Here is a 25,990-nt window from a genome sequence, read left to right as displayed (position 1 = left end):
ATGTGGAAACTTAATTTAACAAACTCATCTTCTTTTAATACCTAGAATCTACCACCATTTGATCCAGGAGGGTTTGCTCTCCCAGGCAGCTAAGACAGCAGGTACCTGGCAGTGACCCTAACTCTGACAGCACAGTTGAAAGTCTGTCACTTCTCATTAACAATGTGTACATGGCCTGAGCTACCTAAGGTTGTACAGCAAAAAACTGAAGATGTATATGTTGACCATTTTCTTAACTTCTCTATATCTGAATAATCCCAAAAGCAGAGATGTGTCAGCTGAAAGGAAGAGCTAAGGTATTCATCCAGAGTATTTGTACACTACACAGATCATCAGAAATGCCACTTGGTGCTGCTTTATCCAGAAAGTGTTATCTCCTAACTCAGCATTGGGTACTCATGTTTTAATTCGGTAAGGGAAAAAAAAAAAAAAAAAAAAAGACTGAAAGACTGATAAGAAGAGATAACTATTGTCATGCGTATTTTCATTACTGTCGGTCGTGGGAGCCTGCAGAGCTTCTCCAGGAATAAGCCTTTTACAATTATTTAGGAAGAAGAATAAGAGGTATCCTCTCCTGCAGCTCCCAAAAAAAGCTTGGAAATAGAGTCCATTTTCCAAAGGAAAGGTATCAGCAAATTGAGTGTCATGAAGGGATGCTTTGCACAGAAGCACGAGGCAGTCTGAGCCAGAAAGTTTCACTGAACTCCCAGCTTTAGTTAAACTATTCCAGAAATATATGGGAATAAACAAACAGATTAGGGGAAAAGGCAGAAGAAAGTAATAATCTTCACTGTGAGGAATGGGGCAAATGTAAACTGAAATGGCCTCAGTCTGTAACAGAGACTATAAAAGGCAGCCTGTTTAGTGCAAAATCTGTTTTGTGTAGGCTTTATAAGAAAAAAAAAAAAAATCACACTAGCATCCCAAAACTTTACACCTGGAACACGAACACATTTGGTCTAAAGAAGAGAAAGAAAAAACGAACCCCAAACTCCCACTGAACCCAGACACTGGAGCCCTTTGAGTTGATAACTTTGCAAGAAAAACTTGCAGTGCTAGAAAGATCACAGCAAATCATGTTCCTCTGCCAAATTTAATGAAATAGCCACGCTGAGCCTACGGAACGCAACACTTGCCATTGGTTAAGAGATCACTGTGGCAACACAGTCGCCTTGATTCACAGCTTGAGCCCATGAACCACAAGGGCCCCACAGAGGGGGAAACCTCAAACTGGCAGTGTCTAATTTGGTTTTGTTTATGTTCCTGTGTTCACTATTGATCTGCTTGGGGTTTAGAATCAACAGCAAGGACTAACAACCTCCACAGTACAAACTTCATAGGCAAAATAATCTCCAAATGATGCTTCCTGCTCCAAATCAGGACAGACAGCTGGACCCAGCAGCAGGCAGTTGGGAAACAGCTTCAAAGTCGGTTCAGTATGGAGCTCCTCACACCGATAAGTGCCCATTTTAATTTATCTCATTGCTGCAAGCCGGGCTTTCAGTTGGACACAGAAGTCCTTGCAATAAAGAGGAATGAGCACTGTCACTGGAGGTAGGACATAAACCCCATCAGGGGGTGAAACAGGTTCTTAGTAGAACAAATACTGGGAACAAGAAACAGCAGAAGAAAAACAACATTGGAAGTAATCCTTTGGGAGCAGTTTAACCCTCAAGTGAATATTACCGGAATCTCTAATTAATGGAGACACTGACTCCAAAACAAGACATGGGTGTCTATCCTCTAACGAGGCTAGAGACTGAAGAGTTTAGACACTGCACATAATAAATACATACCAGCCACTGAAACATTCCCTACTGGAGGAGTCTTCACGGGTTTCTCAGGAGACTACAAATGCATGGCTATCTACATAGCAAGACACAATCTTGCTCCCACTACAAGCTAACAGCATTTCATTTTTTCCATGTATCTGTCTCCTATCTGCTATCCATAAATTACAATGTAGAAGACCCTACATTCGGGTGCTGGAACAGGCTCCCCAGGGAAGTGGCCACGGTCTCAGGCCTGCTGTTCAAGAAGCATTTGGACAACACTCTCAGAAACATTGTTTAATTTTTAGGTAGTCCTGTGTGGAGCCATGAGTTGGATATAATGATCCTTGTGGGTCCCTTCCAACTCAGGATATTCTGTGATTTAGTTGTTAGAAAAGTCTCTTTGCCTTTGGTTAAAGGGGAAAAGATGTTTCATTCTACAAAGAAACCAAACTCTGAAATCTTCCTACTGGTATCAACCACACTGCTTTTATGGAGTCCCTGGAAGGCCATAACCCTTCTTCTGTCAAAAACACAGAAATTTATTTATCACTAGCACCAAATAACACATTTTCAAGTTTTTGATAACTGTATTTTCAGCTGTAATGTAAGAAATTATAGCATCTACCAGTGTACCCAGGTATGCCATCGTTTAACAGATGAACGTCCAGCTTTCGCACATGCACCAGGCTACTTCCAGTCATAGACTAACAAATGGGCTTTAGCACCTCCAGAAAACAGAGTAATGAAATACTAAAACAATTCAACTGTCCCAGAGTTTGCTGCCTGCCCGTGTGTGAGATCCATGAAGGCAGATGAAAGGCAGCCTGCCTGACATGGGCACATTATTTTGACAGGCCAAGTCAGGCGGCAGGCCGCAGCCTTGCTCCAGGTCAAGGCCTAGTGCTGGGCCACGTCCGTGCAGAACAGAAAGCCGTTCTCCTCCTCCAGCTCCAAATTGCACTTTCACGGTTTACACATGCTGATTTATGATACTGTAATCTTTCCTGTTTGCTTTTTCTCCATTAAAGTTTGTTCTCATTGCTAACAGCAATTTATCTGCAACAGCAGTGGCAACATAGGATAGCTTGCACAGGCTCTGCTCTTGCATGGGTTGGCATGATCAATTCCCTTGCCTTCTGCACCACCATAAGCAAGAATAAGTGCCACAATTAAAAAGCTGAGAGACATCCCACAACTCCTCTCAAACTGAAGATCAAGGAAGCTATCACAGAGGGACTGCATCACTCTACTGCAGCAACAGCCTTTTCCACAGTTGATATGCTTTTTCTCTATCTTCAAAAGACACTGCCTCAATTTGTGATATTTTTATTTTATGGTACCATAAAATACTTGTCTTGTTCACATCTGAAAGTTAAAAGTGAAAGGGAAAAAGATAACAGATTCTTGTTAATAGGACTAATGTACACAAGATTTTGAGATTACACTCCTACTTCAAAGGAGCATTTGTCTGTTGATAACAATCTCTGTAACAGGACGAAAATGACAAACAGCAGGAGGCTGGGAAGATGGATAATTCCAGTGACAGACTGCAAAGTAAACAGATTAAAGTTAAGCAGATATATTTTGCATTTTCCTTTAAACCGAGAAGTTTTTTTTTTTTTTTTTTTTTTTCAAAATGTAGTTGTCACCTCTATGAAGGATTAATTGCATGATACTATTAAAGAAAGGAAATAATAGTAAACAGAGGGCATGTAACAAGAATGGATCCCATCAGCAATTAGTGGAGCTTTCAGAATTCCATGAGAAAAAAAAAAAAAAAAAAACTGCTTGATAATATATGATTTAATGTCTGAAATTCAAATACTGGCACTAAAACCAAGGAAGAAGGAGGTATGTCCTATAACATGGCGTATTTTTGTTGCAGTAGTCAGAAATGCACAGTAAGTTGCATAAGCCTCAACAACACTTTCACAGCAAGAACCTTTTTCCTTTACCTAGGCAAGGGAAAGAGCAAAGGCTGATGATGTTAAAACAAGCACTTCGTTGTTTCAGTAGTGCTTGGTCCAAGATAAGTCACCAACAAGAAAGAGCACTTTTCTATACATCTGTTGCCGTGGTGACATTTCTTTGAGACCTAATCTTGCTAACTTCGCTGACAAAAACAAGCTTTTACTACTGTTAGCTCTGCAAAACCAATATAACCATGGCTGAGCGAGCTGGAATTTTTATTACTGGCAATGAAGTAAGATTCAGGCAGAAAACAGCTTGATTGTCAAAGCCAAATGTGAGAGTTTGAAATATTGGCTGTTAGAAAAATCACCTCTTGACTTGTAAACTAAGCGAAGTTTTATCTGAGAGTGATTGAGAGAGAACAAGTGTAAGAACCTCCTGCTGTCATTTTTACAGAGTCACTTCTGGAAACAGTTCCAAGGGAGGATAACAACAGCCTGTCCTCTTTGCAAATGGTGTATGCAGGCTGGCAGAAAGCATGTGCAACTGGAGGTACAAGCTACAGAGCTCCAAATATTACTGAGGTATGTCAAAATCATATGGGAACAATCAAACAGATAAGAGACGTGGAAGAAGAGGTATGCAGCTTCTTGGAGAGCCTAAGCTCTGCCCTGTTATACTCTGAACTCTGCCACTGCCCAGTAATTTTTCCCTCCGTCACAAGACCAAGCGTAGAAAAACCCCTCACGGGCTTGCTGACCTCCCTGTAGGATTCCCACACAGTGGACCACCCCACCTTTGGAACATAGTGTGCTCCTGGCAGGAGCTGCACAGGCAGTCCCTCCTCCCGTGGTGCCAGAGACACCATGCCCTGCCATGGTCTCAGTGTCCTTGTCCAGGCTGCACTGAACAGAAAGGGCCCTGGGCTCCTGCCCACACCTCATTAAAGGCTTGGTCTTCTCAACTTTTTGTGAGGGAATCAAAGGTAGGGCTGACTTAGCTTGCTCTGGTACTGGAAACAGTGTAGCTGTATCACCACAGTGATACAAATGAATCCTGGTGTTTACAAAGCTCTCCTACTTCTGTTAACCCAGGCTGGCCTGGTCATTCCAAACTCATTTACGTTCCTCTACGTATTAGTACTCTACCTCTGCCCTTTAGATACCCTGAGAGATTTCTTCACTGGTTCAGATGTGGAAGGATCAAGCTGTACAAAGCCGTTCCCATGAACAACACCCGCTGCAGCTGGATCAGAGACACAAGTCTCCCGTGCTTCCCTGGAAACAAAAGAGTACTGCTCTTCGGTCCATATTAAGATTTCTTCCTACATCCTGGGAAACAGTTATTTAATCTTTGAGCTGAGAACATGAAATACATGACAGTCTTTTACATATCCAACTTAATCCCAATTTAATCATTCAAAAGCTAAACAAATACCATTTCTCCCCAGGGCATTAGGCCCCTCTAAGGTCAGTGCTCCGCTGCAGACGGGGCTGCTGGCCACCTCAGCCATCCGCTGGGGACTGCTCTCACAGAATGTAGGCTGATATTGCCTTTATGGGCAGGAAAAAAAAGAATTGTTATGAGAAGTTCAAGTCCCAGCTCAGACCATACTGATTTGGACCATACTTTAGAATACTATCAAGACCTACTTCAAGCAATTCCTGTACTACAGTTAAGGTCTAAGATCTTACCAAAGATACCCCAAGTAGTCTAATTATTTTATAGCTCCTATTTATTTTCTAACTGCCAGAACTACCATCTCAAGCACTCAGGCTACCCTGGAAGCTGCAATGCCAGGGCCTCTGGCCCACGCTGTCCGGACAGCAGAGCCCCAGGAAGCACAAGGGATTGCTCCAGCCAACACGAGGAGCGCTGCAAAGGCTGAGGTTTAGGAGGCTGTGGTGAACTGTCCCCCAGCTTTGTTTTTGAAGGAATATAGTCAGCGTATTTTATCTAGTTCTGGTTTAGTATATCGTGTTTCCCAAGAGACACCCAATTCAGCAACCACCAGAAATGTTTCAGCTTAAAACGTCAGGATACATTTTATTCTGATAGACCTGTTGGTTTCTCTCAGGCTCGGTGCAACAGGTCAGGAAAACCACTTTCTATGAAGAGAGAAATTCATCTGGCTGGCTCGCTTTCAGCTGCCCCTAGACTGCTGTGTCCTGCCCTGGGAGGGCTCCGAGCTGGGCGGCTCACCCGCGGTAACACGGCTGACGTCAGCCAGGGCAGCCACAGGGAGGGCAACGCCATGTACTGGGGAGTGCGGTTGCAAAATCAGATGCAGAAAACAGCTCCGCACAGCCAGCGTGGATTGTCCTCATGGCTTTCTCTCTCTTTTTTTTCTTTTTTTTTTTTTACTTTAAGACATCAGGGATTAAAATTAATTCCAAATACATTTGATTATAAAAATACATCCATGGAAATATATGGAAATGAGCAATATATTTTTTTGTACATAACAAGATTTTTTTTCCTTACCTCCTGTTGATAACTGCAGTCTGATAGCTTTAGTGCGATTTTTAAAAAAACTATAAATAACTGGGACATTGAATATGAGTGCTATCATTAATTATGCCAGCAGATGAACAAGTCATCTATTACTGAACTAAATTACTTCTAATTGCACATGAAACTCTTGCACTCTCCTAATGCATAAATGAGAATGAGTTTAAAAAGAAAAGCATATGTCATTATGGAGAGTGAATTAACAGAGGATCCACTTCCTGCCATCATCATCACTGGTTTTATTTTATTTTTACATTTGTATTATGTAAGCACTGAACTGCACAGCAGCCCTATAAACATACAGGAGAAAATGATCCCTGTCCCAGAAAGTTTACATTTTAAAATGGGATTTCTTGTTAGTGCTGATTCTTTCCACTTTTTTGGACTAGTTACCAAAACCAATTATAAAGAAATCTACAAACTACGTGTGCTACCCCATGCTAACACAAATACGAGGGTGCTAAGGCAGCACCATCAATGGCACTTAGACAATTTCATCACTCGCTTTCCTTCCCAAACCAGTTTTCTTCACTGAAGCATCGCCCTCTCCTTTCTGCCCTCCCCAACAGCTCACCCACAACAAACAGAATTTACTCAGCTGCACAGTCAGTCATTCTGAACTATTGGAATAGGGCAGTTTTCAGATATTTTATATACTTATATAAATATATTTTATATTTATTTCCTTTTTTTTCCTAATATCACGTTGATTATGCCTTCGATTAGCACTTTCCTTCAGCAAGACTGCTATCATTTGCACCTAGGGAAAAAAAAAAAAAAAAAAGAAAGAAAAAAAGCCCCAGTCACAGAAAAAAGCTCCTACAATTTAGACAAAGCTAAAAGAGAATTTTTCAACTAATAAATGTGTGTAGTCCTTGCACTTCAGTTGCTTATCTGTCACAAAGCAGACAAGCTATACAATGGCCTTGACTGACCATTATACATCATTCAAAGTTAACATTTTTCTATTTGACCATCTTATCTTCTTGCCTGAGCAACGCAAGCCCACAAGTCACTAAGTAAAACATTCTTCTATATTCCAAAAATTTCTGCCAGGGCACAATGTGATTGAGCTCATGAATTTTTAAAGAGGAATCTGGTGGTTGTAAAGCAATCTCTGAAAATACTGAAGGCCTTTCCCAGGGAGCCCTATTAGTTTATCTGTGCTGCATTTGCTGTTGCTGTGAAAGTTTCTTTCTATTGTTGGGTAATTTCTAATTCTATGATACTAGCCTTTGCTTGGAAAGGTGCTGGAAAGTTTAGAAATATACTCTTACTAGCCTTAAAAAGCTGTTATTTTACTAAGAGCAGCTAGAATCAAGCAATTGCTTTTCCTAAAAAGAGAAGCATTTTCAAAAAGCAAGGAAGTGCTGACCCATTGATGTACTCCAAGTGTGAAACAACATCATGTGAGTGACATGAAAACAGACTAGGGACTCTTGATCCCAGGGCACATGAGGACTTAGTGTACCACAGAGACTGAGCTTGCTTAGTTTCTGGTTGGAGGGAGTTTACCCTGCAAATGCCAGGTAATGCACAGCTGTGGAAAATGCTGTCATGAGCTTCAAAAATGTAATAGCCTGATGTTTATAGATGGCAAGGAATTTTGGAAAGATAATATAAAAAGGGGGGGAAAAGAACAAAAAATAAAATATGCACAATAATTAGATTTTATGGTTATGTCCCATGGACTTAACTGGCATATTATGAAGTATAAAAGAAATGAATGATGGCTCAACAAAGTGCTTCCCTACAACAAGCAAACCGAGATAGGTTTGCTGCCTAGATGAAGTTACTGTACCAATACACACTGCCATGGCTTTGTGCTAAGCCTAACTTTACAGACTTGTCATGGCAGCATTACAGATTCACCTATATTAATTCCCTTTATTATATATTTTCTGTCATTTTTGCGCTTGGCTGCATGTGGTATTAATGATGACCACAACCATCCCAGCCACCAACACCCAGCTGGCTTCCAAAAGGCTGGAACGTTTTGTTCAGCACCAAGCTCTTAGAGCCAGCAGGGGTCATTCACCTATGCTCTACCCTGCATGCACACTGCAGATCTAACATGGCCCCAGAAGTTTTCACGATGCTAAAACCATTATGGACCAGCCTCCAGTTTTTGGCAGTGCCATATTAGACAGGAGAAGAAGAAAAAGGATAATAATAATTTTTTTAAAAGGCCAAAACCAGCTAATAATGGTTCTAAGAAAGCCAGCCCTTCAGGTAATTCTATGGGCTTCAATCTCCAGTGTACGGGTATAAAGATATAAGTAAGAGGCTTTGTCTCACAGACTGGCACGCCGCTCTGTTTTCTTGCGTAATATCACTTAAATGAAACTCCCTCCCCATCTTGGTGCGATCAAGATGAGAGTCAGGCCTCTCTCAGTCTAGTGACACTACTCTCAAGAAATCAAAGAGGAACAGTTGGTAGCCCAAAACCCAGCTGCGGAGTAGGGAGTTACAGGATGCAGCTCCATAAGCAAGAAGGCACCCATGGACCACCTGCAGTCCTCTCTGTAATGGTCACCAGCTCTGCGAGTGCAAAAGAGAGGGAAATTCTGAAGTGCTGGAAGATGTAAAAATGTAAAATAGCAGTTAATTACATTAGAGGCACAAGACCATGGCCACTGGAAAAAAAAAAAAAAAAAAAAAAAAAAAAAGAGCTGGCAATGATGGCAGCTGTTGGGAGTATGTCTGGAAGAAAGGTAATGATTCCTCCCACTCGGTGCCTGTCCAATAGAAAGCTGCCCCCAAACTAGCTTGAGTTTCAATACTTTGGGAAGCCACATTAAGATCCCTAGTAAGGCAGAAAAACAATTTCCCAGTGAGGAAGCAATTACTTACGTTTCCAACCAGTTATCTAGCTACAGTCTAACATGGGAGTTCGTGAGCCATCATCACCGGGCCACGGGTAGTTCGCAGACACTGGCATGCAGTTGTCATTTTCCACTTCAGAACAAAGTTCAGTTTGATCACAGCTGTTTGTGTAAGTATTCCCTTTTTACAGCAACTATCTGAACTGATGCGGATACAGCAAGAGAGGGAAAATGTCCAATCTTTATTATGAAATGTGTCAGCACCATGTGAGTCATACAAAACTAGGAGTCCATGCTTAATGTCAGTTATGACAGTCTCCCTTCAAATTTAAATAAGTAAAATTCATATCCCCAAACTATAATTAATGTAAACATCAACTAATTATTGATGCTTTGTGCTATGAAAAAAAAAAAAAATAGCCCACAACATGTTACTTATTTTGGTTAAGCAACCCAAAAACATACCTACAATTTAAAATGTCAGTAAGGAAAACATTTTAAGCACACAAAAAAAATGCAGTTTTGAAAGCTGGTAAAAAAAAAAAACAACACATTTTTCTAGTATGGCAGACTAGATTGAAGTTTACTGCCTTTTAGTTGAAGTTAGTGAGAAAAATGCTTTTCTGGTTTGTTTGACTTTGTGTACACAACTATGAAAATACTCTTCCAATATCATATTGATTTATAGTAATGGCATTTTAAGGGCTATTGACCTTGGTGCAAATGATTAACAGTGTACTGTGTGTACTAAATAAAGAATTTCAGGGAGGGATCTGTTTACTAGCTACGCTTCTTTGTAAACAAAAAAGATTCTGTCATTTCTAGGATAGCGTTGTGGGCCACTGGGTGGGAAGAAGCTAGGCTTTCCTTAAAGACCTTCACCCAACAACAGCACTTCATTAAAAAAATAAAAATAAGTACTGAGAGAGAAGCTGATGTGAGATTCATCAGTGAGACGAGGTATACTGCTTGAGAACAAAAGAAATTATAGGTGCATATAGGAGCATTAGAAACATAAAAATGGCAACCAAAGGTAGAACACAATGGCAAAAGCAAGCAGAGGGAAATTATTTTTAAAAACTGCATCTCCCAAAAGGGGTTGCAGGAAGGAACCTCCACTATGTATAACTGAACAAGTTAAAGATCAGCTACAGACCATGTGGATGCCGAAGTTACATGGTCAAGCATCAGAAAAGTTGTTCTGCTGCTGCAGAAGAAGCTGTGGCATCATGGCACTTGTATCACAAGCTGCCTTTCTGCATTACTATCAAATTGCCACCAAATCATAAATTGGTATCTTCTGTACAATAATCATCTGTCACATACTTAAACACAAATCTAGGACAGCTTCAGGAGACAATTATTAACAGTCTATTGAGTACTAAACAATGCAATTAATTAACTGAGAGTTCAACTTTTCCTTAATAACCTGAAGCTGCAGAATGAAGAGCCACATACTTACAGCAAGTTCTGAAGAGCAAAGTGTCCAACACAAAAAGCACAAAAACAGCAACAGAGGACAAAGGCCATTAACAATCACTTATTTGTCCTGATTCAAGGACTGTTCCCTGTGTTTGTCCTACTGCCTGGCCTAGCATACACAGCTTTGCTGACAAAAAAAATGCCTTTTCTTAGCAAAGGTTTGCAAATACTTCAGAATATTAAAATTTCATAGGCTAGCCATTTTTTCCCTACTATATCTGTAACAGGGATTTTGCCAGTATAATTTTTTTTTTTTTTTAATCCAACACCCTCACTGACATTTCCAGGCTAGGTAACATTCCTTGTTCAGCCCTAGACTGGGCTGTCCTAAGACTGCCTAAATCAGAAATGTCAAGAAACACAGGAAAATCTTCTATTACAGAAGTTATACCACTCTATCTATACTTTCAAATGGCATAAACTATGCAGTCACAAGTACATTAGTATCAGTATCGCTGCAATTACCGTAGGGCTTTACCTTAGCCACATCAGTAAGAAATCACAAACATTAAGGACAGACCACGGCAATATTAACGCCAGAGGCAAAAGGAGGAGCCTCTATCTCAGACCCTAGATACTTGCTTCTGTAACATACGATGGGATCTTTCAAAGTGGGCTTGTGCGCAGCAGAGGTTTGCAGACTTCTGTGGAACAGCATGTACTCTGCCTCCAAGGCCAAGCTAAGAACCCCAGCTAACTAAACTGAAGTCAGAAAGCTCAGTACCCATTACCTTCAGCAGGTGTTTTATCAGCTCTCAGCAAGACTAAATTTTCTGCACAATCAGAGTAGAGAGGGGAGAAGGACAAAGCACAAGAATAAACCAAATCAATTAATTTATAAACACACAGATATCGGCAAACTATTCTCTAAGAAGGAATTGCATATTGCACATTAAAAAGAAAAAAAAAATAAAATAAAAAAGTGCTGTAGATCTCTTATCAGTATCACACAGCAGCTGCAATCCATTAAAATCAAGCCCAGCCACTGTCCTCACTCCAACGCCGCTATCAGCTTGGCAGCATATGTAAAGCAGCTCTGGCTTCAACATGCAAAGTGGTATCTGCAGCGAGCAGCACTATGTGGGGCTACACTAGAGATCAAAGTGTTTTCAGTATCTGTAAAAGGAGCCTTAACTGGTTTTAGAAGGAGCAGGACTGCAGTAATAAATCTGATCTCTTGAAGCCCGAGTTGGAAGTTGTACCCTCCTGTCAGCAGGTTCACTGTGTGATGTATTGCGGAGCTTTGGCTGCAGAGACGCTGTAGCCTGCAGATAATGAGCTGTTCAAAGTAGCTGTGAAATTGTCAACTTAATTAAGCCAAGTTTAGTTAACAGTCATCTTTCAAAAACTGTGTGTGAAGAGGCAGGCTTTGAAAGTGCCCAGCTATGCGCTGTAGGAAAGTGCTGTGTACTTCTCTGGACCGAGAAATTGAAAGCTCATGTGATGAGACGGTGCTGCTTCACAAAGTGTCTGAAGAAAGCCCCCTGGTTATCCCAGCATGTCTGGAAGCTACATTTTTTTTTTCCTATTTTTAGAAAGTTAAGATGCATAATCACTTGAGAACAATCTGCAATGGTTTAATAAGATAGTCTGACCTCCAGAAAAACATGATTTGAAGAGAGGAAGGAGAGCCTCCTGAGGAAACTTTGTGAAGATCCAAGCCTTGAGCGCTCAGGACTGAGCGCTCTGCAGATGGGTGTATCTACATGACAGCCATGACCCGAGGGGGCTGTCTTACTCAGATGAAGGCAGAAAAACTCAGCATCATGAAGGCCAGGCTGCTCTGTACTCCCTAAATGTATTTCCTCACTGTTGTTCACAGCTTTGAATAAAGCACTTCAACATGTACTGCTGTCTTTCCTGTACTAAGCAGGTTAGCACATTAAAGACCCTGTCCAAACTAGATTCAAAAAGCAGGACCTGAGGGTATTCCAAGCCAGGCTTTTGTTTTCTATTTAAACCAACTGCAAGTTAATTGGCAAACAACTTGTCCATGCATATTCCTCTGGACAGCCTGCTCACACGTTTCAGGACAAAACTGTCTGTAGTAACCAAACCAAGTTATAGAAATCAATTACTCTGAGTTTAAGAACCTGTGTTTAAATAAACCATTAACACTGGCCTCAGTTCATTCCTCAGTACAGAGGTGAAGGTTTCCCAAACATGACTCAGACTCTTAAGGACATGAAAATCTTTTGCAGCAGCCAACAACTGCAGAGGTGCAGTGCTGTCAGCCATACAGCTAACCCTATAGCTTCACCCTGCCAATACTGTCATACTTTTCCCTCTCCATGAATTCTGTTAGTTTACCTTAAAATTGTTAAGCTATTTCAGAACAAGCCGTGGAGATCCCTCCTTTAGGAAAATCTCCTAGGAATTCCACCTGCTGGCTTGGGACCTCCCAGTGCTGGGAAAGCTGCTGAAAAAAATGCCAAGCCCTTCACCCACACCCACCTCTCTGCAAAAGGAGGGGGGAAAGAAGGGAATGAGGTACTTTAGAGGTCCTCGTGACTCTTACAAAATAGCATGAAGCTAACAGTAGCCAAGCATTTAAAGATCGATCCCCAGGTAATATTTCACATGAGTTGTATTCACTGTATTGTTACAGGGGTAAAGGGAAAGTAGATCATAATGTAATCAAAGTGATTGTCCACAGCCAGGGAATCGCAGCTGTTTTCAGACACAACCAGCAGAGTGCTCTTCCTTGGTACGTTTTCCCTGAAATGCAACAGCACTGGCACAGGGAATGCTAACGAGTGGATGCAGCTGGGCACTCCTCTGATCAGCCAGCTAGAATGCCCCTCAGCTGGGGAAAAAATGCAATGGGCCAAAAGTCTCAGGTTTCCTGGGAGGTAATTATATTCTTTGCAGGTCATCTATGGAGGAAGGGCACAAGACCACACGGACTCATTGCTAAACACACTTTAGGAAACAAGTAATGGAGACGGTGCCATTGCTCCAACTGATGATGGCAAAATACAGGAGGTTTGTTTCTCAGCCTTTTAGGGCAAATCGCTCCCACTGTTATGTGAAGATTCCTTGCCCTAAGCAAACAGGGAAAGGCCACAAAAAGTTCTAGGACCTCAAAGGAGACCCTGCTCTGTATTATTTCTGTGGACACAGCGGAGACTTCTGCAACCTACAAGTGAAAACATTTGCCATAGGGACCTGCAAGTCAAGCACCGGATCCCATCACATGGATTCTGCGCTGGTCTCCATTCTTGACCTCATGATTAAACTTCGGAGGCAATGCAGAGTAGCGCAAGGTATCAGGGGAGGCACCTCCTATCCCAAATACCTTCTATACATACAATAAAGAGTCGGACATCACAGCTATATCTGAACACCTAGAGCCTGTACTTTCCATCACAGCTCAAAGGCTCACACAAGAAAAGGAGGAAAAAAAATCCATTCACTGAATCAGTACCAGGTTTACTTCTCTTCCACAGTCCTTAAACCTCACTACTTCACTGAGACCAGCAAGGTTACCCCACAAGGCAAAATCTACCCCATGAACAGTGTCCCACAGAACAGCGTCCCAGCAGAAGCAAGTTTCCCCAAAGGGCACAGGAGACCCTTGTAAGAGCTGTGAGGTGTCAGAACAGCCAAAATTAGCTTGGGAGAAAACTTTAGAGCTGTCTAACCTTCAAAAAGAAGTTCTTTTTAATTTAATTGGCAAAATAAGAGATGGTATTTTCTGCACATTCTTTTGACAGTCCAGCTATGGATCTCACTGGTTACCCTGTGACTTGGGGCTACGTCTGGGATCAGACAAGCTGTTAGACTTCCCACACCTGACATCAACCACTAGCAGGGCTTGCTCCCTCTCCAACTCTAAGTTTTAAGTTTTGCAGTGATTAAAATGAAAACAAGTCAAACATTATATGAACAGTGACAGCAGAACTGTGCTTTTTCAGTAAAAATCATAAATTAATGCATCAGTATTTAGCTTTAGGCACCAAGAGTACAAAATGCCCACCAAAATTCCATGTTTGGTATTTTCTACTAGGTTGATACTCCTGCTGGTTGATACTTCTGCTCGTCCTTCAGAGGCAAGCCCTGTCCTTTCCTTTCTCTGCAAAGCCAGGTGTGAGGGCATTAGGTCAGCTTCCTCCCTAAGCACTTTCATGAACTTCATGAGTCTGTATCATTATTATTAACAAGGATCACAAAACCTAAATCTCTCTTCTGCCCTAGAAGCTGGTTCTTGCGACCCAGTCCCAGTGCCAGAGGCAGGGTACTGTGGAAAAGGCTATGCAAGCTGCTTGCAGGAGACACCTTGGTTCCCAACAAGCTACTGCTCTAACATATTCATTTTTTGAAAGCTGTAATAAGCAATAATATTCCAGAAAACATAAATCACTCCTAAAAAAATACGTCCACCCCAAAATTAAAGATTCCATACACCAGTAAAGGTAAAATACTAATGAGGTTATTCACTGGGGGAATAAAGTATCACTACGAGGTGTGGGGGCTGTGAATGACAGCACCACCGCTTGTGTGACAGATCGTGGCTCCATGGCATTGAGCAGCAAGGAACAAGACTCATCATCTCCAGAAATGGGGACATATGATAACACAGCTCAGTGTCAGCATAAGCAGAACAGCCCTTTTATCTGAAATTCTGCAGAAAGCAGATCACTTCAACAGCAAAAGGCAAAACCAAAACAAATACTAAGTCAATTAAGAGTTGCAGCAGAACCAATGGAAGCATTGATTCCCAGTTTTCAGGACTTACTCTTCTTCTCAGTGCAGTTAATATCAAAACAAAAGCTGTTTGGGTTTGCAAAATCCTCTTTGCCTGGGTTCAGAAACATTTTGTCCCTCTAAAGTATCAATGTACCCCTCAGCTTTTTTTTTTCCATCTGCAGAATTCTCTGCTGCATGTATGAAAAAAACAACTAGCTTCTCTGGTCATGAAGATCCTCTTCAAAACGTAACCCCGTATTTGCTTACAATTCATCCCACTTGCAGTCTTTTAAACACTTTTATCACTTGTTCTTGGTCCCTGCACCAGGATGTGCAGAAACCAATACACGAGGGTTCCACGCTGATGGCGCGTCGGTGGTAAGCGTGCACTACCACAGAAGAACGGGGTTTGGAAATCAAAAATTCATTTAAAAATTCCACTTGAGAGCACAATGGTTTTTTTGCATTTGTCAACTTAGCAACCAAGTCTTAAGGAGATAAAATTAAAATATCATTATCATACTATTTGCCAAAATTGTGAAAAATGAGAAGTAAATCAGTATGTCCAGACTCAATCCAGAAGAGGAACAAGAAAAACCCTTCTCATTTTTGTAACTTTAAATAGACTCTTACATCTTTCTCCAAAGCACATTCTGCTGACTGCAGATAGAGACGAAGCACTGTGCTACATGGACACAGTTTGATCTGAGAGCAACTCATGTTCCCGGGTACACGGTGGCCTTGATCCTGTGTGACACATAATTAGGATCAAGCATGCAAGCAGAAGCATACAGCGACTCGTCCAAAGAGATGCCCAATACCCGCTGGCAGCCTAGAACTTCTGACCAGGTCAGTACCTCCAGCCTTGGCCACGCCGCTGCATCGGGTGGTCTACAGAATGATGTCTACAACTAGAAGACACCAAGCAACCTAATACATCCCAACACACTTCAGACATAACTGAATAACAACACAGGCACAAACCTGTACAAAAACAAAGCCTTTGGAACTCCGAGAAATTCAAAGTTTTAACTTTGACAGCCAGCACTCTCAAGATAAGCAGTAGTCTCTCAGACTTGGTTTATGACCTGAAACCATAGCAATTTATATTCTTTAGACATCTACTGCTTGATAACTGCCCCCACTGTTATATGAAGCTGGGGAAAAAAAAGAAAAAAAAAAAAAAAGTATTTGCTATCCCATTACTCCCATCATTAGACAGTAAATAGTATCTGTTATTGGAGGGATTTTTGCATTAGTACAGATTAAACAATCATAAAACAAGGTACCCAACCATAAGGGCACGTGCCCTGGTCGCACTTAACAGAATCCAGGTAAGTTTTACTTACAAACCAGAGACCAAATTCTGGCTGTTCTGAAAATTTTAAGAACTTTGCCTACTGAAGTTATACTGATGCTTTTCTGGAATGACAGAAACAACTTGTCCTTAGTACAACCATTATTGCCACTATTTTCATTTCCAAATCCAACAGGAAGCTGTTTTCTACACCAGCGAGAGGCAAACAGAGCAGTCCAAGCCCTGCCGCAGGTACGTCCCTCGAGCCCACAGAGTTTAAATGGGTTGAAGAACTAACTTTAGTCAGAATTTGACCCTCCAATAAACTTCTTCAGTATGTGAAAATAGTTCTTGGCTTTGTTTTGAAAAATTAAACCAACATCTTGCCAGCAATCCCAGTGCCACCCACATTTAAGTGTATGGCAGAGCTTCTTTGGGGTCCAGTACCCATGGACATCCCAGTATTGCTCCCCACCATAAGACATTTAGCGCTAAATTACAGCTTGTGGAAAAGCACAGCTTCATCAGCAGCAGTTAAACTGCAGGAGTGTATGGAGCAAGTCACTTTTGCTTCAAGTTACCAAAGTACTAGGTGTGGTTGTCCTCAACCATTTGTGGAATTTCTCACCAAAGTTTTATTACGAAAAAAAAAAAAATCTTAAAAACTGAACCAGCAGACAGAGTATTCCAAAAAGAAGAAATAAACATCTGCCAACTCAGGCTTCAAAGCTGAACACAGATCCTGACCCACCTACCTATCAGACGGATACATTTATGCATTTAAAAACTTGGAATTAAAACCACTGTTGCAAAAATAGAATTCTACACTTCAGCGCCAGCTGAGAAGCAAGCGTGGTAATTCGGTACAAATACAGCTTCTATCTGGCAATGCAAATAACAGAATACAGAACACGTTATCATCATATTCAGTTTTGTTTGTTTGTTTTTAGTGCGTGTGTGTGCTATAAGTAAAACATAAGTATAGACTTTTTCCAAACAAGATCCGTACCAGGAAAGTGTACTTTGCTGAGCAGTTACTGAGGCTATTTGTCTGATGAAACTGTATCAGACACACCAGAACCACAAGCTTAAAGGCAGAAAGCTATGGTAAATAGATAACTTTGAAAATGTGTTGTCTTATAGTGGCAAGTAAGATGGGGCCTCATAAAGTTTCCACTGCATCCCAGTAGGGAGCTAAAGGTCACTGCTAACTCAAAGTTAAGAACAATGGGAAGCAGAGGATGTCATTCTTTCATATTTGCCCAGTGATTCTGTGTTTTCTTTGCATGGATTCACTTAGGAAACTGGGAACTCATCAAACAATGAAAAGATTTCAAGGTTAACATTTTTCCCTTACCAAAGCTGGGTATCAGAAATCTGTTTGTAGACTTATGCAAAATGTTTGTTTTATAAAGAAAAATACTTCTTACTTTGATCTTTCCAAGTCTAGAAAACATTCATTTTCCCATGCAACTTCAAATTAAAAGTGCAAAATAATTCTTTCACAAAAAGACTGAATTCTCATTTCCAATAAAGAAACAGATACAACTTCAATCTGTTCAACATTATTTAACAAATGGATTTATTTCTATCCTGATCAGAACAATAGAAAATGTCCTTGAGATGGTTTTCTATCTTGTTCACTGAGGAATGAAATACTACCTGATTAACAAGGCGATTCTCTTTACATGAACTAAAACGTGTCACCTTAATTTTTAGAGATCTAATGCTCAAAAGTTGGCTATAATGTAATAAAGTAACAGAACTGAAAAGCTGTAATTCCCCCTTTTCCAAGCACAGATGGGAACCCTAATTAAGAGTCCCTCACGCTAGCATCAGTCTTTTTCAATAGCAACATTATTTCACCCCAAAACTTCCTTTAAATCTTGAATATTCCTTTTCGAGTCAGTTATTTTGCCTTGCTAGGACATTCTCTCTCCGCATATATATGCGGACTATCTTTAAACACATAAAAGACTATCAAAAACCATTACAAACTACCTTGTCAACCACACTCAAAGTAGATATAACTTAATTCAATGCATTTCCATGTCAAAAAAGTAGGTTCCAGCCCTCATCCTTTCCACTGAAACGAAGCCACACACGCGGGAGCTGGTTTATAGGATGCTAAGCTTTTTATGTTATGTACTGTGACATATTTACAGATTTTACAAGGAAGAGGAGAAAAGGCCCTGGGAGTTTGATTCAAGGCCAATAGTTCAGCCCATAGTAAAAGGGGATGGTCTGGAAGAATGCACAAATTAGAGACTCCGCTACTTAACTTCACAGCGTACGTATCATCATTTCTTACAGTTTGGCCTGAACAGGGATTTTAAGAAAGAACCTAAAAGGGGCTGGATGTTGAAATCTTTGAAAAGCAGAGGACCTAAACAACATCGCCTCCTTGATGCCTCTAAAAGCTTAAAATCTGACTCTGAGCAATCAAACTGTTCAGTATGTCCTGCACATGAAAGCTATTCAATTTGCATCTCGTCATCCCACGCCAATTTAAATTATGGTTAAATGAAGATACCTAATTATTTTACCCAATGGACTGATAGCAATGAATAGAACGTCAAGGGGCCAAGCAAATTCCTAGTGAAACTCCACTGAACTAATGGGTCTGAAATAAAAAACACTGAACACAATTCACACAGAAAATTGTGCTTTGGACATAAAATCACGTTTTATGTGCAATCACGGAAACATTACTAACAATGATTTAGTTCCAGCCATGGCTGGTAAAGCTGTTTACACCGTGGGTATATTATATCCATGCACACCCCCAAAATAGAACACAATGCTAAATTGTTCTCCGAGGTATGCAGGTGCTTGCACCGTCCCCTGACAAAACGATGACTTACGCAAAGCTTATATTGAAACAATTTTACCTCGGGGGCAATTTGCTCATTATCATATTTGCTTTAGGTTTCTTTTACTTTTTTGTTGCAAGCTAATCAGAGCTTTAATTGTCCATATCCCTAAATATTTATTTCCTCTTTGAGGACTCATTTGAAAGTCACTTGGCATGTAGCTGCTCGGAAAGTGGAGTATTTTCAGTGTATTGTTGGTACTGCTTAAGCCTAATTCTGGAGTCCCTTCTCGAGGTAAAAGCTGAGAGAGGAGAACAGAAGTTCATATCATAACTAAAGTAAACCAATAATTTATCACTGCTGGTAGTGGCAACTGTTGGATAAAAAAATGTTAATGGTTGTTAAAAATAATTATCATTCAACCTCTCATTTTCTTAATATGAACATTTACTTGAAAATGAAAAAGGATACTAAAATATAAGCAAAACAGTATCTAAAAATATATTTTTTCTAAGTTTCAAGTGGACTATGAGCACCTTTCTTCACGAAACACTCTTTGTAATCACACAGATTGTAAACCAATCTGAAATCCTTGAACATGAAGTATCTGCGAGTGGGTGTAACCGTTTCACATCTTTCATTTAAATTTAGATGCAGCATTTTGGATGCCAAAACCTGAAGTGCTGGCACTTTGAATGGTGAGGTGATGCCAGTACCTTGCACCAGCATTTCACACCACAGGTAATACTGGGAACGGTAGAAAGGGATGGAGAAATTGTATCACCTCCAGTTCTTCTGCATGTCTTACAAGCAAGTAGAGTTTGGTAAGTAGAAAATTTCTCACTCTGAATGAACTTGCAGTTTAATCTCAGCAATACAATTAAGAATACAGAGGGTAACACCGTAAGTTAAATAGAACTGGAGAAATCAAGGTTTGTTTTCAGTATTTCCCCTACTGACACATTCAGGTGGCAGAAAACATAAAACTGAGAAGTCAGCAACTAAGCCTAGCACAGTCAGGCAAGAGACATAAAGCAAGTTCAGATCGGGGCCGTGAAGAACAGCACAAAGGGCAGAGAGAAGACAGCGTTTCATGTCTAACATGAATTTATAGCTGGAAGGAGTCTCAGTGGAATTTCTACCAACAGTAAGTACTCCAAAAATTCAAGATCTAACCTTGCTCATCTCAGTCACACAAGAAGTTGCCTTCAAATGCAGTGTCACATTTTGCATGAGCTGGTTTTCATGACCAGGAGAGGAACTAAAAACCAATGGTTTAAAAGTTGAAAGCACATCTTAGGCTGTCTTTATAGCATAGCAATCTATATGCTGTGAGTGATTTCCAGTTCTTTTCCAGTTTACATTACAAACAACAGGAAATTAAAAATATTTTTTTTTAAAAAAAAAAAAAAAGGAAAAAAAGAAAAGCCTTAAATATTAACCCGGCATGAATATGGAAAGGTCACATGTTACTCCATCGCTTCACTCCATACCATTTAAAAATTAGACCCCTCCATCCCCTGGAGAAAAGGGTTCATGCCTTGCAATAAAAGCATATTATACATCAGGCGGGAAGTCTCGAGCCATAGGGACTGAGCGAAGTTAGCGTATCTCAGCGTGGGAAGGATCGTCTCAGTGGGAGCAAGGATCTCTGCACGGGAGGGCTGACGTCAGTGGAAGTGGGAGGGAAATGGTGAGGGGAGGTTTGCTGGGGGAACGGCTGAGGGCAGTTTCAGTGGGAACAGGGAGGAATCGAGAGGGCTGGACGGCCTCACTGGAAGTAGGGACAGTACGTGTGGGAGTTTCAAAGGGAGGGAGAGCTGAAGTGTTGCAAGGGGAAGGGATTACCAGACAGGCAGGAAAAGAGCAGACAGCTTAGCAGACTAAATAATGTGCTGTTAAATGCTGAGATGAGATCCATTTCAGCACTGAAGGTACAAGTTAGCATACGTCCTCCTATATATACAGGATTATGCAACCATTGGTTTGCAGTGACTGTAAAATTCACAGACAATTTCACAGGTTTTGAACGAAGGAAACTTGCTGGCTGTAACACCATGGATCTAAGCTGCTCGTCCCATACTGGCTGATAAATCAAAAGGCTATTTCAAATTTAGCCCTGCTGGCTTAAGTCTACTTTTAATTTGCAATAAAGGAAGTTTGGATTTACTCTCCGATCCCCTTGCACCCAAACACACACATTTCTGTGTTAAATATACACAACAGGGAGAGTTACACAAGACAAGAGGAAGGAAATCTCACATACGTAAAGGAATGAGAGGGCAAAATAAATGTGCAATGTATGTGCTACAGTGCGTATCAGTGCAGTATAGAAGTGACACACACACGTTGCTGGGACAGCATCCCCTCACGATTACCCACAGCAGTTTTACATTAATGCCCATCAAGTCCTTACACCATGCCCATCCTTATTTATGCTGAATGTTAACCAGAGTTATTATCCTAAAAGAGTATACGCAGATTTCTATAAAGCCAAGTACCCTTACCACAAATTCAGCTACTGAAATTTCTGCAGAAGAAAATCATAACTAATCTATATGAAAAGGCTATCACAGTTCTGAATCCACTTTCTTGAGATTTTTAGAGCTGAAAAAAATCAGGAAATGTCTCCTTTGCAACAGGACTGATCTAAGTTTTCTTTGCTATTTTTAATGTAGCCCTGGATAATCAAACTTCAGCCACTATTACTGAGTAAATCTCACTCATCTTCCACTGGGAAAAGGACAGAGTTTAAGCTGTGGAGTCTATCTGGTGAAAATTAAAAGGAGGGTTTTCATGGCTGGCTCCCTATTTAGGTACAGCACTGATTCCAAGCTGCTCATGAATTTTCAAATGAAAGCCACACATAAAATTACTAATCAAGGAGGGAGATACAGGCGCCATCACCAAAACAGATTTATCTCCTCCATTTATCGCGTACTATTATCATACCCATATATACCAGGACTAGGCACTACAGAACTTATCTCTGCACACACACACACTTTCAAGGCTCCTCTGTGAGTTTACCATGGATAAACTGAGCCTTCTCCTTGTTAGGAAAGAACAGGTATGTATTTAGCTACACTTTGTAAATTGGTGTAAACCCCAAAAGGCTCACACCACACTTCTGGAGAACTGATGCTCTGCCATTCCAACAGCACAAAGACATAATAAGACATAAACATAAAGCCAGAATAAGCCTGGGGGTTAATCAGCAATATATATAAGGCCATTTTATAATTAGCATGGATTATTTCTTCTTATGACACTGCCTGACTTGAAAATAGGTGCGCTATAGCTAACATATTGATTTGACAAAAGTCACTGTGTTACTTATTACACTTTATTAATAAACTTAATGCTAATGCCAGCTGAAGAGAAAATGCAAGGTTTACAGCCCAGGTTTTATTCCTAGCTTTCACATAGCACTTTCTTGCCTTTAATCTGTGCATATATGACAAAAGAATGTATATGAATTCAACTGCAGTACCCTGAGACAACAGGAGAATGCCATTCTGGCAGTAAACCAGCTGTGCACACGCATTCTGACTGCAGCACCAAAGCACAAAAGGTATGCAGCATCTTCTGCTCAGGTGAGGGTATCCCAGGAGCCATAAAGAACAGCCATAGTTTGTGGAAGCACCCAAATTCATAGGACCATAGATCTCAGAGTTCTTTCTCAAATCAAAAATCCTTTTAACTCCAGAACTGCCCAGAGTCCTGCCCAATGCTCCTTTTGGCTTCAGTGATTTCAGGCTCCGGTCCCTTACCTTCAGCATTCTCACTCTTTATTTCTTTCTAAACAACTTCACTGTACCATGACAAGCGTAGCTCTCTCCAGCACAATTTCTGAGACAACACAGTTATACTCTAGCACAGGATGAACTGTAAATTTGATCATAATATGCACAGTAATGCTAAAAGCAGAGAATGAAGCACATTGCTGCTTTGCATCTCTAACGATCGGATTTTACACATGAAAATCATGTAGATGTGATGTTTCAATCAGATTTTGTACTCAATCACAAAGAGAATTCCATTCTCATTTCTAAAAACCCAGGCAATGTGCTCAGAGTGATGACAAGGGCAGAAAAAGACCGAGCGATAAAAATCAGAACAGCTGCCAATGAGGTTTGAGCATGTACATGAACCAAAATCAACTGTATAGCACCTGGCCGAATCACCCAAACCAGGTAACAACAATTTTTACTAACTTCTTGAAATCAAGCAACAAAACTAAGGCTGCTTTCCATGGTTATGCTTCTGGAAACAGTCCTTGGAGTTGTTTGTTTTCTCCCCCATAAGCAAGCCCACAGAAGACAAATTCACACTATATAAACTTTAACAATATTTTGGTTTTAAACTTTGCAACATACAATTATAATCACAATTAAAAATAAAGCTATGAAAGCAATTGTCAGGATTCTGATGACAACTTAACTTTCCTATTGCAGTTACCATAAGCACGACTACTGTGCGTGAACAGAGCTGTACAGTTTGGTTTCCTGTACAGTACTAGCACTCAATTTTACGTTACTACAACACCGTTGACCTTCATATTCTGACTTAGGTGCTGTTAATTCCTCCTTTGACTCACTACATGCAGTGTCTTCTCATTTTTTCTACACCTTTTTTAAACTTCTGTGAACTGTACTTACTAAATCTGGAGGAAAATGAAGAAAATCATCCATAGTACTGAAGAAAATTGCTTCGGGTCAATATTCTAGAAGCCACCTCAATAAGCGTGTAAAAATCCTCAGAAATCTAAAAATTATTAGTTTCTCCGGGTCTGCAAAACACTTGACATTTTGCTAGTTCTTGCCTGCACCTCAAGCCTGTATCTTGTATTTACGGCGTGCGTATCTCAGTCCTTATCACAGTAACCCAGAGCTCATCAGCCATGTTATACAATATCCCTCGGGGTACTGCATTTCAGTTATTTAAAAAAAAAAAATAATAATATTAGCAATTACTTCTTTTTGCAAAATAGAGATAGTCGTCGTCCCCCCCCCAAGGGAGAAAATATGGAATAATCAAAAGCTCTAGCAGAAGGAGCTAAAGTATAACGCATAAGCCAAGAGTACATCAATGGAAAGCAAACTGACATGCAACTTTCACTTAAAAAAAATAATCACAATTGCAGTTTTTTTCAGGATGTGTCTGTCAATTTCACACGGGTCTTGTGTTGTATCTCTACACAAAAGTATACACGCTGAAACACATGCAAAAATATATATATTTTTTTTAAAAAAAAACAAACAAACAGCAAGCCTATTTGCAGCAACAGACAAGGTCAACAAGTTGTTAATGTAAACCAGCACCCGGAGCAAAATCTGCTGCCCCTCTTCCAACTTTCTGAATGGAAGAGCTACGCAAACCGATCAGCCCACCGACTGCATCGCTTCGGGCTGCGATCTGCCTGCTTCCACGGGACCGAGCGCCACGAGGGACGCTGGGCAGCCCCACACGAGCACACCCGCGCAGCCCCCACGGCCGACCCCACCGCCGAGGGCCCGCTGCGTGCAGCCAGCCCTGCGCCCCTGGCTCCAGCACCCAGCGAGGCCGCTCGCACCGCTCCCCTTCCCAGCCTTCCCCAAAGCCCTTTCAAGAAGCGAAGAGGCTCGGGCACATCCACAAAGTCATCGCATGAGACGGATTAGTTTATAAACGAAAGTAATAGCTCGAGCCAGGAAAAGCTCCCCCGCAACGCGTTACTTCGGCGGGGGGACTCCTTGGGTTAGACCGCTGCAGCCAACTCGTGTGCTGAGAGAAACAGCGCTCGTGTTTCGCACCCTTTTTACCTTAACACTGGATCTGCTGGTCTGGGTCTCTGCCTCCATGCTCTGGCTGTTCTCCCTCTTGTCTTTCTTAGAGGAATTAGTCCTCACCTTATAAGTGGATGTGTTGGAGGATTTAATGAATAATCCTGGGACGGGGTTGCCTTGCTGCTGCTGAGACATGGTTGTGTTGGTCTGGTGAGGGGAATTGCACTCCTCAGACTCTTTGCTACTGTGATAGACCACTCTGCTGTCAGAGATGTGGATGCTTGGAGCACAGCCCATGCTTTGTGGCCACCTGGGGAATACTTCTAAATTGTATATATATATACGTGCATATATATATCTCTCTTTCCTTCCCGTTGGTATTTCCCCCTGCTTAATTTTTTTTTTTGTTAACAGGTTGAATCTTTTTCCTGCGTCTCCGCTACACTCTGAAGCATTGCCATCGGTCCCTCGCACACGACAGGCTCGGGTCTGTTCTCCTCGGCCTCCACGAAGCGGGTCCCTTTATCGCCCCCTCAGCGGTGGGCCGGGGGGCTGGAGGGGCGGGTGGGGGGGGGGATCAACAACTGGTCGACTTCATATTTTCACAGGTTAGTGTTGATTTTCCTAAGCCATCTGAGAAGCCTGGGAGGGCTTGCTTTCCTTCGGGGGAAGAGGAAGGGAAAAAAAAAAAAAAAAAAAGAGGAAAAAAAGGAAAAATAACCTCGAAAAGCCCCGAAGCACACGCACAGCCGCGGCGCTCAGCGCGGCCGGGGGCTCGGCACCATCTCCCCCCTCCTAGCCCGGGGCTCGGCGCATTCTCCCCGCGGCGCTCCCGGGGGGGCCGCTCCCCACCTCGTCCTCCGCGCTCGGGGCCGCGCTGCGGGGCTGCTCGGAGGAGCCGGCGGTGGCGGAGAGGGGG

At 41.4% G+C, this 25,990-nt stretch overlaps 1 protein-coding gene across 4 annotated transcripts in view; it reads right to left on the bottom strand.

Annotated features, from left to right (window-relative positions):
- PDE8A (phosphodiesterase 8A) overlaps positions 1-25,990 on the bottom strand; it is a 163,829-nt gene that overhangs the window by 102,419 nt on the left and 35,420 nt on the right. For 2 of the 4 annotated variants that reach the window (XM_035335385.1, XM_035335386.1), the window contains exon 1: positions 25,108-25,962. The exons of the other annotated variants lie outside the window; for them this stretch is intronic. In XM_035335385.1, the coding sequence (XP_035191276.1) occupies positions 25,108-25,368 (261 nt within the window). In that variant the 5' untranslated portion in view covers positions 25,369-25,962. Of the gene's footprint in view, positions 1-25,107; positions 25,963-25,990 lie in introns of those variants that run through there. 4 annotated transcript variants of the gene reach the window in all.

Source organism: Oxyura jamaicensis, chromosome 10, assembly GCF_011077185.1.
Source record: "Oxyura jamaicensis isolate SHBP4307 breed ruddy duck chromosome 10, BPBGC_Ojam_1.0, whole genome shotgun sequence".
Classification (NCBI taxonomy): Eukaryota; Metazoa; Chordata; class Aves; order Anseriformes; family Anatidae; genus Oxyura; species Oxyura jamaicensis.
The sequence above is the reverse complement of the archived record's forward strand: the minus strand, read 5'-3'. Positions and strand labels throughout refer to the sequence as shown.